The sequence below is a fragment of the Anabrus simplex genome, chromosome 1 (genome assembly GCF_040414725.1).
Source record: "Anabrus simplex isolate iqAnaSimp1 chromosome 1, ASM4041472v1, whole genome shotgun sequence".
NCBI lineage: Eukaryota > Metazoa > Arthropoda > Insecta > Orthoptera > Tettigoniidae > Anabrus > Anabrus simplex.
In genome coordinates, this window is record NC_090265.1 from 920,018,464 (window position 1) to 920,036,861 (window position 18,398).

Sequence of the window (18,398 nt, forward strand, 5' to 3'; positions counted from 1 at the left end):
ATTTAGAAAACAGCCCACCTGAACTGCAAGAAACAGCACAGCTGTTAAAGAGCTCATTCTATGTTGACAAGTGCACAACATCTCTTGATTCAGAGGAAGGAACGACCCAATTTATTGAGAAATCTATGGAACTACTTTCAGGAGCCAGATTTGAACTACGTGGCTAGGAATGCACCTCAAGGAGAAAAAAAGAGTATGTTTGAGAAGATTTCTCCTGTTCTTGGATTATTGTGGGACAAGGAAGAAGATGTATTGTACTGTGATGTGAGGCCTCAAAATGAGACTAGATGTGTCACATGAAGAAAAGTCAGAGGATTTTTGATCCCATTGGGTTTTCATGCCCTCTGATCCTATTCCCTAAACTTCTCATTCAGGATAGCTGGAACTCGAAGATGGGGTGGGATGATCCATTGCCAGAGGATGTACAGAAGTAGTTTAGAAAATGGGAAAGTTCGGAGACTTTCTGAAGTGAAAATACTGAGACGTTTTGTAGTAAGCAGGTCTCAACAAACCTGGAGTTTACATACATTTTGACCGGGCGAGTTGGCCGTGTGCTTAGAGGCACGCGGCTGTGAGCTTGCATTCGGGAGATAGTGGGTTCAAATCCCACTGTTGGCAGCCCTGAAGAAGGTTTTCCGTGGTTTCTCATTTTCACACCAGGCAAATGCTGGGGCTGTACCTTAATTAAGGCCACGGCCACTTCCTTCCAACTCCTAGGCCTTTCCTATCCCATTGTCGCCATAAGACCTACCTGTGTCGGTGCGACGTGAAGCCACTAGGAAAAAAAACCCATACATTTTGTGATGCCAACCAGAGTGCTTATACTGCAGCTGTCTTCATACGAAGCTGTACCGGTACTGAAGAGATTCTGTTTAGCTGGTCATGGCAAAGACAAGGGTTTCACCACTCAAGGAAATTTCGATGCCATGATTGGAACTCCTGTCATGTTGTTTTGGTAGTCGACTAGCAAGCTCGGTCATAGAAAGTCTGAACTTGAACATCCCTGAGTTTTATTGGACGGACTCTTCAGCGGTATTGTATTGGATCAAGAGAGATGAGTCATGGGGAGTATTTGTGAACAATTGAGTGAAGGAGATTAGATCTCTGACGAGACAAGAAGACTGGAGGCATATTCCTGGGGAGCAGAATACAGCTGACCTTTCATCTCGAGGCTGTTCCGTAGAAGCCCTTATAGACTCCAAATGGTGGAAGGGCCCTCACTGATTGAAGTTTACAGAAGGAGAATGGCCGACATCAGAGGTTAACGTGAATGATGACATCATCAAACAAGAGAGAAGAAAAATATCTCCATCATTGATCAATTCCTCAGTGAAGGATGGAGATGCCTGGTACCTAAGATAATTTTCCAGGTTTTCTCAAATTGTCAGATTCATAGGATGGATACTGCGATTTGTTGGAAAATCACTGAAACGTAGAAGTTGTGAAAGTGGGGTGATCTCTCTGTTTCAGAACTAGCACAGCCTGAGAGAAGGCTCCTGCGTCTTGTCCAGACAGGGGTTCTGGAAGAAACTGAAAGACGACGACTGAACTCCCTTTGCGCCTTTGTGGACCAAGATGGTCTTCTGAGGCTGAAGACTAAAACTGTTCATAGAGAAGATGAGGAAAATTTTAGATATCCCATTCTTCTGCTTTCCAGTCACAACCTTGTGGAGACTCTAATCTAAGACTACCACATAAAATATTCGCAATCAGGTGTTGAGGTGTTACTTAGAATATTAAGGAAGGAATACGGGATTTTAAGAGGTCGGAAGACAGTATGGAGGGTGATCACAAAATGTGTCAAATGTTGACGATCTGAGTCGAAGAAAATTGATGTAGATCCTGCACCATTGCCAATGATTGAGCGAAAGATTCTTCAGTCTTCAAGGTCAGTAGGGTTGATCTTGCTGGGCCGTTGATTTTAAGGGGCGGAGAGACAGCTTGGATTTTGTTGTTTAGTTGTGCTGTGTATCGAGCTGTTCATTTTGATCGGGTGTTAAACCTTTCCACAGAAGCATTTCTTCAAGGTCTTAAGAGATTTATTGCAAGGCAGGGATGACCCAGAGTTATATACAGTGACAATGGGATCAACTTCACAGGAGCTATGAATTATTTGAATCTTTGGACTGGCATAAGATAGAAAAGAAAACATCTTCAAGGAGGATCCAGTGGAAATTCATTCCACCCACGGCTGCTTGATGGGGTGGATGGTGAGAGAGGATCATTCAAATAGTCAAGAAGTTGTTGAAGATGACATTGGGAAGAGCCTCTCTCACCTATGAAGAGGCTTTGACTGCCCTATGCGATGTGGAGTCTGTGGTAAATTCTAGGCCTTTGACATACCTGTCCGAGGTTCCAAGCGACTTAGTGCCATAAACTCCAGCAATGTTCCTGCAGGAAAACTGGTCCATTGGAGTCCCTGATCTTGATTGCCTTGGCAAGACTGACCTAGGCAATGGGCCAAGTACCTGCAGCGTTTACGGGAGGAATTGAGGAAAAGATTCTGCGATGATAACCTGAGCCTTTTAGTACAGCCGCAGGTTAAAGAAAAGTGTCAAAGGATGCTGAAGATTGGTGACATCTTATCTGAAGAAAAAACTCGATTGGCCTTTGGGTAAAGTGATTCAGATGTTTCCTGGTTAAGATGGTAACATAAGAATAGTTCGAGTACAGACTGCTGGAATGGGACATGTTCAGGCCCATTCAACATTTGTACCCCCTGGAGATGACTTCATCACAGGATACCTTACCAGTGGAAAATTGAGATAATGAGCAGGAAAGTGTTGTTTCTACAGTAAAAAACGAAGTGAAAACAAAAAGTGGACATTTGGTGAAACTCCCTGCACGATATAGGACTTAAGTTTTGTGATAAGTTCTTGTCTTGTTAAACTGTGTAGGAGAAATGATTGTCAGATTATTTTTAATGGGTTCATTTTGGTTTTCTGTTAACAAGGGAATAAAGAAAACCAAAAGGTATGTTACATCCAGAGACTAAATGGAATGGAGCCACCAGTTTTGTACTCTTTGGCCTGAGAACAGATTCTTTGTAAAAAAAACGACTATGTAAATAAAATTTAAGGTTGTGGGAAATAATAAAAGCTAACTATCAGGCGAATTCTGTTTATCGAGTAGATTTTCAGGTTTGACATAACAGTACTTATAGACAACGCTGTAAACTTTCACCTTTGTTGTTCATAGTTGACATGGATCATCTGCTGGCAGGGAGAGATTCAGTTAGGTGAAAATGTAATAAGCATATGCTAATGGTCTTAATGGCAGATAGTGCCAAAAGCCTGCAGTCTAATATCTTGGGGCTTCATAATAGGTGCAATGAGTATGGCATGAAAATTCACCTTTCCTAGCTTAAACTGATGTTGGCAGGTACGAAATCCAATAGAATTTAATGTCAGATTGAGGATACAAATCTGGAACAGGTACATAATTTTAAGTATTTATATATATGTTCTCTCAGGATGGTAGTATAGTAAGCGAGATTGAATCCAGATGCAGTAAAACTAATGCAGTGAGCTCGCACTTGCAACCAACAGTATTCTGTAAGAAGGAAGTTAGCTCCCGAACAAAACTATCTTTACATCAGTCTGTTTTCAGACCAACTTTGCTTCACGGGAGTGAAAGGCGTGTGAACTCTGAATATCTTATTCATAAGTTAGAAATAACAGACATGAAAGTAGTGAGAATGATTGCTGGTAAAAACAGGTGGAAACAATGGCAGGAGGGTACTTGGAACGAAGAGATAAAGGATGTTAGGAATGAACTGAATGGATGAAGCTGTACGCATAAACAACCTTTGGTGGTGGGGTCATGGGAGGTGAATAGGGAATAGTGGTGTTTGTTATGGAGGGTAAGAGAAGTAGAGGGAGACCAAGAATATGATGGTTAGACTCCCTTTCTAACGATTTAAAGATAAAGAGGTAAAGAACTAAATGATGCCAGAGAGCTATCTATAAATAGAGGATTGTGGTGGCAGCTAGTAAATTCACATAGGGCGTACGCACACACAGAGACGAACACTTCCGGAAATCACAGACTGAATACGGCTCCTTGTGTCGGGGACCAAAAATGTCTCCTTGATTTGTATGACGTATCTTATGCACGTTGGCTAGCGACAGTGAATTTATATCTGAACAAATGTTTTCCACCATTTTTGTTTGTTCATAACTTCCCCAATGAATGCAAAAATGAAAAATCTGTCTTTGAGGTGCATTTGAACCCCCTTCTATCCATGTATGTTAAAAATTTCAGATCTCTGCGTGCTGTAGATTTCACACACACACACACACACACACACACACACACACACACACACACACACACACACACACACACACACACACTCTCTCTCTCTCTCTCCTTTCCCCCCCTCCCTAACACAGGGAATGTTTAGGTTAATAGGAGTCAATAATATAAAATATAAGAAGGAGGGTGGGACAACAGAACAAAGTGGAGAGGAATCATATTTGCTCCCACCCAGTGTCAGCTGGAAATGGGAAAAAATGAGGAAGATGATGAATATAAAATTACAAACATTTTCTGATTTAACAAAATTCATTTTATTCTTCTTTAACAACACGATACTCCTCAGCAATGTTACTGCCAAACAAAAACTTCTACAAAACAAATGTCCGCATTCAGCAAGTGACTAGGATTGCAATGCATTTCTACAATATTAAAACACTATTGTCATCTTACAGAAAAATACTTATAAATTACTATTCAGGGTGATCCTGTACATTATGGTAATACCAGAGTCAACTGTCAATAAATAATAACCACTGATAAGACTCCTTTGACAGCAAATACTGAACTAGCTAATATCACAATGCATTTAACAATAAAAATAGCTTCAAAACAGGTCTGAAAATAATACTAAGAGAGCCTCTAATACTTTTAAAAGCTGTCATATCATTTCATATTGCCTTGGACTGGGCATTATATATATAAATACTTCAATGTTCAATAAATTAAAAACAGAACATATCATTTGGATTGCACACAGAATAGTAGTACTCTATTGTCCTTCAGACTTTGATACTAATACGTAACTGATGTCCAATGTATCCAACAATGCCTTGTAGTTTCAGAGAATATTCGGGCCAGCAACAGCTTTACAGCTACCAGCAGGAATTCTTTTCTGCGAAATCTATTGCCTCTTCTTTTCAGTAACTCATATATCCTCTTTTATCTAGAGATTCAAGACACTCATTGAAAGGACAGACTGTTTTTTTACTTGGAAGCTGCTATTTTTTGACATATTTCATCTGTGAATTCAGAACACTTGGCCTTGCCTCCCAAGTCTCCAGTTAGGAACTTACCCTCCTTGATGGTATTGAAACAAGCCTGTTCTATTACATCTGCATATTTGTTGAGCTTCATATACCTTAACATCATTACAGCTGAGAGTAGCAAAGCAGTAGGGTTGGCTTTATCTTGACCAGCTATGTCAGGGGCTGTCCCATGAACCTGGAAATTAAGATTTGTTATACAAGCAGATATACAATATATTACACACACACACACACACACACACACACACACACACACACACACACACACACACACACACACACACACACACACACACACACACACACACACACACACACACACACACACACACACACACACACACACACACACACACACACACACACACACACACACACACACACACACACACACACACACACACACACACACACACACACACACACACACACACACACACACACACACACACACACACACACACACACACACACACACACACACACACACAAAAAGAGCTTCAAACCATATGACTGTTCAATTCCTATTTTAAAGTAGAACGAATACTAGTTTCCAAAAACTTTGTTTAAATAATTTTTAATCTTCTAACCTTGCTCAAGACTGACTGACTGAAATAATCCAAAAGCATAATATCTATTAGTCAGAAGATGTGCAGTAAATCGAGGCTACAGTAGCAAGGTTGGAGAAAGGGAAGGGAACTCCACAGTGAAAACCATGTGCAGAATGTGTAGTGTCGTAGTAAGTATTTGGTAGTAGTAATCGAAGCTGAAGCAGTTGCATTAGCAAGTTGGGTGTTAGGACAGATCTTCATAGCCATAGTGTGTAAAATCTACAACTATTAAAAAAAATAAAAACGAAAACAGCTGAGAAACTGCACGCTTATTTCAACGTGTATTCTAGGCTAAGGTATTCCACTGAGTATCATTGAGAGAGAGAGAGAGAGAGAGAGAGAGAGAGAGAGAGAGATTTTTTTTTTTTGCTAGTTGCTTTTACGTCGCACCGACACAGATAGGTCTTATGGCGATGATGGAACAGGAAAGGGCTAGGCGTGGGAAGGAAGCGGCCGTGGCCTTAATTAAGGTACAGCCCCAGCATTTGCCTGGTGTGAAAATGGGAAACCATGGAAAACCATTTTCAGGGCTGCCGACAGTGGGGTTCGAACCTACTATCTCCCGAATACTGGATACTGGCCGCACTTAAGCGACTGCAGCTATCGAGCTCGGTGGGGGGGAGTTTGAGGTAAGCCATTTAGTACTCCCAATAAAAGAAGACTAAGAAAACAAACTTGCACAGATTGGATGATTTTGACAAGTACTGTAAAGCCTTGGATTGCGAACGTAATTCTTTAAATGTGCTTGTAATCCAAAGCACTCTTATATCAATGCAAATTTTCTCATAAGAAATAATTGAAACGTAGATGATTCATTCCACAACCCAAAAATATGTACTGAAATAAAATGAGACACATGAGAAGCAACTTTTCTACATCTTTTAGAACATGTGGCCATTGCTTTGATACTTTCATGACTCCTTTTTTGTTGCATTGAGACCCTTTAGCCCTTCTTTCTGTTTTAATATCACTCAAATGGTTCATGTAGACTTCATGTAAAATCTCAGAAATTATGCATGCCTTGTTCATACTTCTCAAACAACTTTCAGTGTACTCATCTCTTTATTGCCTTCCTCTTAAAACAGTTTTTTTTCTTATCGTGCCCATTGTTGTAAAGTTACTAAAAAACACTCACTACAATTGGACACAAACCAGAAAAGGCTTTATGCACACAGGTGATTACAATGCTATAGTATACAGTACAGTATGCACGGATATTTACTATAAGAGTGAGGCACGCTAAATGAACTCGAGCATGGGAAAGATTGCCCACAATCTCAGAGCATGAGGAAAAGGGGAGAGGGAAACGATTCAATACTACTCGCCATGCAAAAATCTGCTTGTTTATCAAGTTAGAATTCATTTAATATTTTTGTTCGTCTTGCAAAACACTCTCAGACCACATTGCTTGCAATCCAAAGTCTTACTGTACAATCCTTAGGGTGACGTGCACCAACCAGGAGTAAGTTCTACTTCCGTAGTAAAGTACTCTTGAAGTCAGTATTCGGCGACTTCCATACGAGAGTAAATTACTTCCGAAGTATTTTAGTCCTTTCAGATACTCCTGGACTAAATGACTACAAGAGTAAGACGTTGAAGAGCACCATCTTGTAGTATATTACTAAAGAAGCAAGTAACATACGAATATAGGTTAGAATTTACTCTCAGGTCATGCATGGAGTAAGCTAGATTTAGATTTGTTGACTAATGATAATATCATGCCGTATACGAGAGGACTATGTTTAAAACGTGTTCATGGATTACTTAGATTATATTGACGATCTCAACGCAGAAAACGATGGGAAATGTAATAGTGTGTACAGTCTGTGAAAGGCGAGAGCCGTATGATGTGCACACAGGGAGAGTTTAAGGAACATTTGATTTTAGGAAGAAATCCTTTACTTTCCTTCTAAATTTATTTGGATATCACTTACAGCTGAATTCCTGTCTTAATTTTGTTGTATCTCCCAAATTACAGTTGCTGTGTGCCCTACAAGTGTTTCGTATCAGAACATTTCAGTTAGTTGCCGGTGATCTAATTAACATTTACCGCACGACCACTGGCCGTATCTTTCATTGCGTAGTTAAAGCACTAGTGAGGTTAAGAGGGAGGTAAGCTTGCAAATGATGATTGTTCGGAAAATAAAGCAAAATTTTTCATGTTGGCAGGTTCCCACACATCATGGGTGCAACTGCCTGCACGAAAATTCCCCATTTTTTGCCCTCCTGGTGACAATGGTGAACTTTTCAGAAATCAGAAGGGTTTTATTTGCTTATTGTCACACCAACGCAGACAGGTCTCATGGCGACCATAAGGTAGTAAGGTGTGAAAATGGGAAACAATTTCGATGTAGATGTTGGCGATCTGTATGAAGAAACCACCATCAGTTTTAATTTTTCCCGTGTGTACATGACTTTCTGCTTTTTTAGCCTTCGCTTTTAAGTCCTTCGATAGAAACTTAACTTGCCCTTCATTGCGTTTTCAGTCACTCAAAGCACTGAATTCTTCTGTCACAGTTTTCCATGAATTTATTTTCTTATCCAGCACCTTCATGTAGTGTTTTTTTACACTCTATATCCTTTGCATGCATAGATCTTCATTATCTCTAATAACAAGCATTAATCTTTTTCGTTTACGTTTTCTCTCCATTTCCTATCACACATAACCTTATCTACTTAGATTTCTTTAAAGAAAACACGCAAACACAACTACACACCGTGAGTAATGAATGCTACTTCCATATAGTAATAACTAAAAGAGTACAGTGTACTTCAACTCTTCGACGTTACTTCCCGAGTAATTTACTCCAAGATGGTGCACGCCAACCTTAGCATTATACAGACACGAAGGCCGGCAGATAATCTACACAGATAAAATGTATGTATTTCATACTAAGGACCATTTTCTTCAAATGTTTAAATTTAGATGTTAATGAGAAAACTGCCTGCAGCATATCACCAAGTATCCAGAATCATTGCTTCTGACGAAATAGCATTATATCGCGCAGTTGATATTTTAATATAATCTTTTATTTGATGCAAAGCATTGCTTGCTGTTTGCTTATGAATTCTAAATCTATCAAAAAGCTCTGTTTCATCCCATTTTGTTGGCATGGGCTCTTCTTAACCTCACTAGCACATCAACATTGGAGAACACAGTGGTATTCATGTGTCAACAACAAGCAAAATAGTTTAAAAGGTTTTAGGACAGTTATGACAGTTACCACAGCATTAAATCAACATACCAGCTACACATGAAAAAACTGAGATTGCTATTTTTCCTAATACTATCAGTGCAACTGACTGCACTCATATTAAAATACAATCCTGTTACAGTTTCTTTATTTATAATAAATTGCCTACAGAACTCCTTCATTTGGACACCAACACCCCGATATAAACATCACCAGAAAACATCAATCCCCCCCACAATAAAGGAAGTCTACCAAGCTCTGAATAAATTAAAAAACTACAAAGCGCCAGGAGAAGATCAGACCTTTGCGGAAATCTGGAAATATGCAGGAACCTCAGCAAAAGTTGCCCTCCATCAACAACTTGTCTCTATCTGGATTAAAGAAGAACTACCAGAACACTGGACAACAGCCCTCATTCATCCTCTGCACAAAGAAGGGGACAAAACCGACCCTAATAACTACAGGGGAATCTCTCTCCTAGACATAACATACAAAATATTTTCAATAATCATCCTTAATAGGATAAGTTTACAACTTGAGAAAGAACTAGGAGAATATCAAGGAGGTTTCAGACCCTGGAGGAGCTGTCCTGATCAGATCATGAGTCTTAAGTTGATAATGGACTATAACAGGAGAAGAAACAGAGATATGGTGATAACATTTGTAGATTTCAAGAAAGCTTATGATTGCACCCATAGAGAATCTCTGTTTAAAATTTTGAGACACCTTGGACTACACCCCAAATTAATAAACATGATAAAATTGACTCTCACCAATACCAAGTCAAAAGTGAAGTTTAGGGGTGAAACATCAGAGACATTTGAAATTAAAACTGGACTACGGCAGGGAGATGGGCTCTCACCACTATTATTTAACTGTGCTCTAGAAATGGTAATGAGGGAATGGTTTAGAAAATGTCCCCCAAAAATAAAGATTGGCCGAAAAATCAAAACAAATTGCCTGGGTTTTGCTGACGATTTAGCATTACTAGCAGTGGACATAAAAGAAGCAAAAACCCAGATATCAGAACTTCAAAACATTGCAAATAAAATTGGCCTCAAAATATCATTTGAAAAAACAGAAATTATGCCCCAAAACCAACACAGCTAAAAGAAGTCACCATAAATGGTAATAAAATCAAAATAGTAACTCAGTTTAAATATCTTGGAGAAGTAATAACACATAACTTAAATGAAAAAATCTCAATCCAAGTAAGAACAAATAGATTAGCTAAAGCACAAAAATTAACATGGGATATCTACAAAAAGAAATGTCTATCAATAAATACAAAAATAAAACACTACAACACAGTTATAAAACCGGAAGCTACATATGCAGCAGAAACACTCTTTTACCTGAATAAACAATCAAAGACTGACAGACTTCAGAAAATTGAAAGGAGGATTGGAAGAACCTGTATCAACAAAAAATATCAGAGAGATGGACAGTGGCGGTTAATACCTAACAAAGTCGTGTACAAAGAGCTAGAACCCATTACAGATACTATGCGTAAGAGGAGACTGGGATTCTTTGGACATATCATGAGGATGCAGGACTCGAGACTTCTGAAACAACTAGTACAACACAATCTCGTCTCAAAAAATACCACAACAGGATGTAAATGGATCAGAGAAGTAAGAGAGGATCTGAAGGAAATAGGCCTTACAACAGAAGACACCAAAAATAAGATAAAATTGAATACAAAACTCAAGAATACAAACCTCCGCTTTACCCTTACACAAAACAAACCAACAACACGCACATTTTCAGCTGAGGAAAGGGCACGAAGATTGGAGCGTCTGAAGAAGTACTGGGAGGACCGCAAAGCCCGAACAATCCCTTCAAAGAGACCTGAACGACGGACTGACTAAAGTGATCCTATGTGGTCATAAAAGAAGAAGAAGAAATTGCCTTACAGGCAAATTTCTCCCATGACACCAAAATTACATAATTTTAGGCCTTAAATTGCTTTTTCAAAACAAATTAGCTGTATGCAATTGTAGAGTTATATATACATAGTCTCTCTATAATATTACATAGAATAATGTTGGTGGCATGAATACCATAAAAAAGAAAATTCCTACATAAATACTGTAATACGGTCCAAACTCGTACCATGTCCTGTGGCGTGTATATTATAGTCCAACACCGTGATTAGTCAGTTTGAGTCGCGTTGGTCGAGAATATTTTTACCATCAGAATGTTGGCTGGCATGGTAGGAGATGTGGTGGTGATATACATGTCATACTAGATGGCTGACCAGGGTATGAGGATATGTTATCTAATTTTTACGTTCAATATGATTTATACCCTTCATTAGAACTTATGGGGCGAGTTATTTACGCTTATTACCTAGGAATGTGCCAGCGGCGGTTCAAATCCTGCACCGTTCAATTATTTTTGCATCGGTATGATATTTGAATACATAAACACAGGCCCAAGTTTGCTACAGTCAGACAGTAGAATGACCCTGTTATTCATCTTGTGGCCTGATCATACTCCGCTGGTTAAGACTTGAATGTACTGTAATCTCTGCTGTCATTCGGCATGTTTTCCACAGAGGAATACGTTGACATGCTCCTCATTTATGGCGAAGCAAGACAAAACGCGTGCAAGGCACTACGTCTGTACCAGGAACGGTATCCTCACAGGCGACATCCGGCTGCTACGATATTCCGCCGTGTTGAAAGACGCCTAAGGACAACAAGCGTGACTTCCAACCAGCTCCCAGTCTGCGATAAGTCCGTTACATGGGGTGAAACAGAAGAGGCCGTTCTGGAGGCAGCTCGTAATAATCCACACATTAGTGCAAGGGCATCTGCACGACAGCTGAACACCAGCTAGCCATCCGTCTGGCGAATGCTGCATGAACATAAATTTCACCTATACCATCTTGAGCTACACCAAGAGTTCAGTCATGAGCGAGACAGCGTGCTGTGCGGACGTGTGAGCAGAAGTGAGGAGTGAGCGATGAGAGTAACGCTACAACAATACAGGTTAAGAACTGGGTGTTGGCATGGTGCAAGGTGGTGTTGGAAGAAAGCTGGAGCAGAAAGAGGGAGAGAGAATAGCAGCTCTAAAGAGCTGTTGGAAATTATGTTGTGTGCGATAGTTATTGTGACGCTAATGGTGGTAGGAGATGTAGAAAAGAACTTGGGTCCTAACCAGGGACCATTCGGGTGGGAAGAACTTGAAAAAATCAAGAGAGTGGTGAAGGAAGCGAGTAAAGGAGAAGAAATTAAGGAGATGGTGCAGGAACACCAGTCAATCCAAATGAAGGAAATGAAGGACCTAAAAATGTTGATAACAGAAGAAATTGGAGGGGTAAATGATATGTTACTGGATCTAGAAGATGAAGAAGGGAGTTTGAGAAAGAAGGTGGATGCACTGGAAGAGGAACTGACAGCAATGAAGAGAGAAGTAAGGCTGGCGAGGACCCGTGGGGGTTTTCTTACCTGTTCCTCTATCAGGCGCGTCCCAGGTGGCAGAGAGGGGGGCCCTCCGTACTTATCTGGAGGGTCTGAGGGAAATAAAATACCCTCTCGTGGACCAAAAACAGGTATTGCCAGAAAACATCTTGAGGCATTGTGATTGTTACTAGCCCAAGTCAAGGCCTGGAAGTGGAGGCCTTGCCCACACATGCTAGAGAGGCATCCATGGTTCCCCCACATGGGTGATGCGGCGATTCAGGTGAAATGGGGCTGGTGACTGAGGTGAAGGCTCACTGCGGGGGGCTGGAACCAACACATCACTTTGCTCTACGTAGCCTGGACGAGCCGCAGGTTGGGAAAGGGGCAATCCTAACCTAGGGGGTAAGTCATAGCTGTGAACTCAGTCATGATAATGCCAAGTGGAGACCACGTGAGTAGGCCTACTGAAGGGGGAACAAACCTGGCTAGGTTCGGGCCAGGGGCGGACCGCTGGATGGACGACTGAGGGGCGCGCTCTCTGCTACGGAGAGCCTAAGTTGTGGGAGGACAATGTCTGGCTGTATGCCTCACCACAGATGGCGAGGACGACGCTCAGAACCCTACAAGGGGCAAAAACCCTATGACTGATTGAATTGCTTATAAAGAACTAATTTAAAAAACTTCGACATCAAGGGAAGCCATGGAAGCACCAGTAGAGCAGATCCGGGAGCAAGCCCAAGATGAAAAAATGGAGACAGAAGTCCCTATTGGACAGGTTGTCGCCGACTCGAAACAAGAAATGGCAACAGAAGCTCTAGTAGAGCAGACTGCTACCACAAGCAAACCAGGAACGTCCGCAGAGACAGAACTGAAGATTTCTACATCGAAAACAAACAGATTTCATATCGACAGACCATCTCCCAACAGTGCATATTACAAAGAAAGGAAGAGAGGGAGGAAGGAAGCCAAAATAGCGGCTGGAACTTGGGACAGAGAAGAAGCCGAGGAACAGGGATCAGAGAGAGGCTATCCCTCCGACAACGCCCAAAAGGCCAAGGTCGGGGGATAGTACGCCATCAAGTTCAGCTACAAAACTGCTCGCCAAGAAACAGAAAAAAGAGACAGTCATGACCTTTTTGGAAAGACTAATTTCAAAAAAGGTCATCACCAAGTTTCCTGCTCCATTTGACAAGATGAAGGTTGATGATATGCTTGTCAGGATACATCTGCACGACGCCCAACTTCCGACGAAAGAGTGGAGAGTGCTGAATGCAACAACTACTGATGATAAGGAAGGACGATTGTTTTGGCCCTTAATGAAAGAGATTTTGAAGATCTCAAGAAGAGAGGCCTTAAGGCCAAGCTCGGATGTGGGGAGATCAAATTTCAGGTAAGTAAAGGAAAAACAAAACCTAGCGTTGGCAAGAAGGGTACTTAAAGTTCTACAGGTCAACCTACAACATAAAAAATCAGCTGTGGCCAATTTCGTCAGGAAGTTCAAGTCTGAGGTTATCGATGTGGCTCTTATACAAGAGCCATGGGTAGTTAAGGGCAGAGTAGCAGGACTAGCGGAATCTGGAGGTAAGCTAATGTATGATACTACATCGATTATGTCTAGAACATGTTTACTTGTGAGCAGAAAACTAAAATGCTTTCTGTTGCAGGAATATTGTTCAAAGATCTTAGTGGCGGTCAAGATAAAACTTGGAAATTGGGAAGGTCCCAGAGAAATAACCATAGGCTGTGTATACCTCCCATATGACCAAACTAATCTGCCCCCATCTGAAGAAGTTGAGAACCTAATTTACAACGCAAAGAGGAAAGGCGCTTGGAACAGATGCAAATTCACACCACACGGTATGGGGCAGCACGAACTGCAATGCAAGAGGTGAGTCTTTATTAGAGTTTATTACTGGAAATGAGTTGACAATACTAAACCTAGGAAACAAGCCTACATTTATAAATAAAAATCATAGGGAGGTAATAGACATTACACTAAGCACCATGCACATTGCAAACTTTATTAAAGACTGGAAGGTGCTGGAGGAACCATCATTGGCAGATCACCAGCACATCCAAGTTGCAATTGATGCAAGACTATGTGGGATTGACATGTACAGAGACCCAAAAGAACTAACTGGGATAGATACAGAGAAGTTCTAGGGAAGGCTGTACACAAAAAATTCCAAATAACTTGAGAGACAGAAAGAGTTGGATGTGGCAGGGGAACTATTAGAAGAGGCCATTATAGACTCATTCCATGACAACTGTCCTCTCAAAGAAAGAAAAACACCAAGAAAGTAAGGTGGTAGAACAACAAACTAGTCAAAATGAAAAACGAGGTCAGGATGTTGTATGGAACATCATCTAGAAATGGTATGTGGGACGTATATCCAGACGTGCCAAGTCTCCCGATTTGAGCAGGAGACTCCCGATTTTTCATTGTTTCTCCCGATCTCCCAATCGCCGGGTCCGATCTCCCGATTTTCAGAGCAATATCCGTAATTTTCGTATTATTTTAAACTCCCGCAAATTTCCTCGTTCTATTGATATATGGCTGAGTATGGCTGGTCGGTAGTAGTTCTAATAATGATACCAGATGGCAGTACGGGGCACGGTGGCAAGTCATGTGCTCCTCTTTGGTCTATAATACAGTCATTCTCTTTGCAAGAGAGTCAAGCGAGTAACATTCTCTTTGGAGTAACCTAACCTCAAAGTAACACACCATAGTCGTTCTACCCGGGGCAAGACCTGCAGAAGTGCTCGTATTGTGCCTTAATATTTGTTTTGGCCAAAATATCAAAAAAGAAATATGATGGAGTGTTTAAAAGTGCTTATAGGGACGAGTTTCCGTGTTTGAGTGAATCCAGAAAGGGACCAACGTTCACATTCTGTACTATATGTAGGTGTGACTTTCAGTTGCACATGGCGGGAAATGCAATATACTCAAGCATATGCAAACGAAAAAACATAAGGAGAGTGTCCAATGTGTACAAAGAAATCAGAAACTGAACTTTTCATGTAAAAACCAAGATGTAAATCGTGTGACGAATGCCGAGGTGTTATTTACGTCATTTATACTAGAACATAACCTGCCTGTTAATTTGTGCCGATCACGCGGGACCTTTGTTTCGCAAAATGTTTCCTGATTCGGAAACTGCTAAACGATATGGGTGTCCTAGAACGAAAACAGCGACTATCATTACAGAAATGTGCGTGGAAGAAAGGGCGAAAATTGTATCACATTTGCAGGTGAATGCATTTTCTGTTGCAATTCATGGTAACAATAAAAGAGACTTGAAAATATATCCCATTGTTGTAACATTTTTTAGGCCTGAACTCAATGAAATTCAGAGTTGTCTACTCTCTGTGCCTAATTTAGAAGGGGATGCTACTGGAACTAACATTGCCAATCTTTTGCTCTCAACTTTTTGGGAATTCTGCATTCCATTAAAAAACTGCTTAGCTCTTGGTGCTGATAATGTTCCAGTAATGGTAGGATTAAAGAATGGTGTGGCAGGATGTTTGAAGCAGGAAAATAGTAACATAATCATCGCAGACTGCTCTTGTCACCTAATTAATCTTGCTGCCGAGAAGGGTGCGGCGTGCTTGCCCGTAAATGTAGATGGAAGTATAATTGATATATTTTATTATCTGGACAGGAGTGCAAAGAGGAAAGAAAAGTTCAGAGAATTTCAGACTTTACACAACAAAGAGATCAGGAAAATTCTGAAGCATGTGCCTACTCGATGGTTATCACTAAGAAGGTGTTTAGATAGGATTTTGCTTCAATGGGACACTTTGGTTACGTTATTCAAGAGCGAAATTTTGAGTAAGGATTTTCAGATGGGAACTTTGAAGACTTACAAAATTCCTAAGTACATTTTAAGTGCAGATGTGTCTTGTTTGTCTGAAAAGGCTAAGGATTGTCATAACATTTCACCTCACTCCTCAGTTAAAAGGAAAACCCAGTCATCAGTTTCACTAAAAACAGTGAAACTACTGATGGCACTAAGAGCATTGTCAAGTGAAGAACGACTTTTCATGTTCCTTTCATCAAATTTACATAAATCTTTTTGCCTTTTTCTCTCAAGTTTTATGGATATCTTTGAGAATCCAAACGTAGCTCTTCAGTCAAGTATGCCGCACATCCACTTATTGAGGTCAGTTTTGGAGGAACTATTGAAGAATGTGATGGCAAGGTTTGTGAATCCACATGTTATTAAAAGATCCTTCTCTCTCCTTGATGTAGATTATCATACTCCAGCAAATCAAAAGGATGATTGTGATCTGATGATAGGGGACTCTGCGTTTGTTTTAGAGAACACCTTGATGTCTGAGGAAAAGTGCATATTTTATAAGTCTGTTAGAAAGTGTTTCTCTTCATCATGTGACTACATGGTACACAAATTTCCATTCAAGGATGAAGTTTTAATTAATGCAGAAGTTGCAAATATATCTGCTATAAGGCATCATTTTCTAGCCTTTGATTTTTCATTAACAAGTGTCCGAACATTTTGATTAGTGAAACGGAACATTTGGATAAAGAAACTGATATTCTGCACTCCCAGTTGTGTAACTTTCAGCTTGAAGAAACAGACATGGCAAAAGGAAGAATTGTTGTTCAATGGGCATTGGTTGGTCGGATGAAATCAGCTGATGGTGTACTTAAATATGACAGACTCTCTAAGGTGATGCTTATTATTTTATCAGTTCTACATAGCAATGCACAATGTGAAAGGATTTTTAGCAGAGTCACAAAGACAAAAACGCAGTTCAGATCCTTGCTGACTGAACAAACTTTGGAGAAACTTTTAACCTTGAAATCAGTTCAGCAAGGCAAGTGCTTTGAGCAAAAATTTAGTTTTGAGTTTCTGAAGAGGGCTAAGTCAGCTACTGGTGTGTTGAACAACAATTAGTCGTAATGTGATCACCATGTTGAAGGACGAGAAGTCGCAATGTTCCTACAGTTCAGGTATGTTCAATATTTAGTATTCACATGTAAATGATGAAAAATATATATATGTAGGCCAAACAGAATTGTTAATGTATTGAATTATAATTAATTTGTACATGTTCTGTCATCAGTGATGTGTCATAATACGTCGCGATTCTCTGCCAAATTTCTCCCGATTTTTCACTTTTGAAAGTTGGCATGTCTGTATACCATAGGAAACTCACCGAGTATAACCTAGAGATACAGAAAGAAAAAAAAAATCTTGGAGACTGTTCTGTGAGAAAGTGGAATCACACACTGAAACAGGAAGGCTCCAGAAGGTTCTTAAAGCAACCCATATAAATCAGGTGGGGACACTGGAGAAACCAGATGGGTCGTTTACTCAGGCGAAGGAAGGACACGCTGGAGATGCTAATGGTGGGTCACTTTCCTGAGGCTGAGGAGATAACAGAAGAAGAAACAGTTGGAAAAAAGACCGGAGCTCGAAGAACAGACTGGAACTATGCCAACAGAATAATAAAACACAACCATGTAAAATGGGCAATTGACACGTTTCACCCTATAAAGGCTCCGGGGCCAGATGAGATACTTCCGATACTCCTACAGGAAGGACGGGAGATAATATAACAGGTACCAGGGCATACAGGTATAGAAGGAAATGAAAAGGCAGATAACCTAGCCAGGAAAAGGGCAGAAACACATTTTGTAGGCCCAGAACCTGCATGATGGATTTCTTATGGACAAGCCTCATACTACATAGGAAAGTGGGTACAAAAGAAACAAATGGAGAACTGGAAAAATACTCCAGGATGCAGGCTTGCAAAGGAATTGATAAAAGGACCAAACAAGAAGCATGCTAAAGAACTGTTGAAACTCAACAAAGAAAATATAAGATGGGTAGTAGGACTGTTGACAGGACA

At 40.4% G+C, this 18,398-nt stretch overlaps 1 protein-coding gene across 1 annotated transcript in view; it reads right to left on the bottom strand.

Annotated features, from left to right (window-relative positions):
• Nucleotides 1-4,547: 4,547 nt before the first annotated feature.
• Idh3a (isocitrate dehydrogenase [NAD] subunit alpha, mitochondrial) overlaps nucleotides 4,548-18,398 on the bottom strand; it is a 70,313-nt gene continuing 56,462 nt past the window's right edge. The window contains exon 6 of the mRNA XM_067136653.2: nucleotides 4,548-5,481. Coding sequence (XP_066992754.1) covers nucleotides 5,245-5,481 — 237 coding nt within the window. The 3' untranslated portion in view covers nucleotides 4,548-5,244. The remainder of the gene's footprint in view (nucleotides 5,482-18,398) is intronic.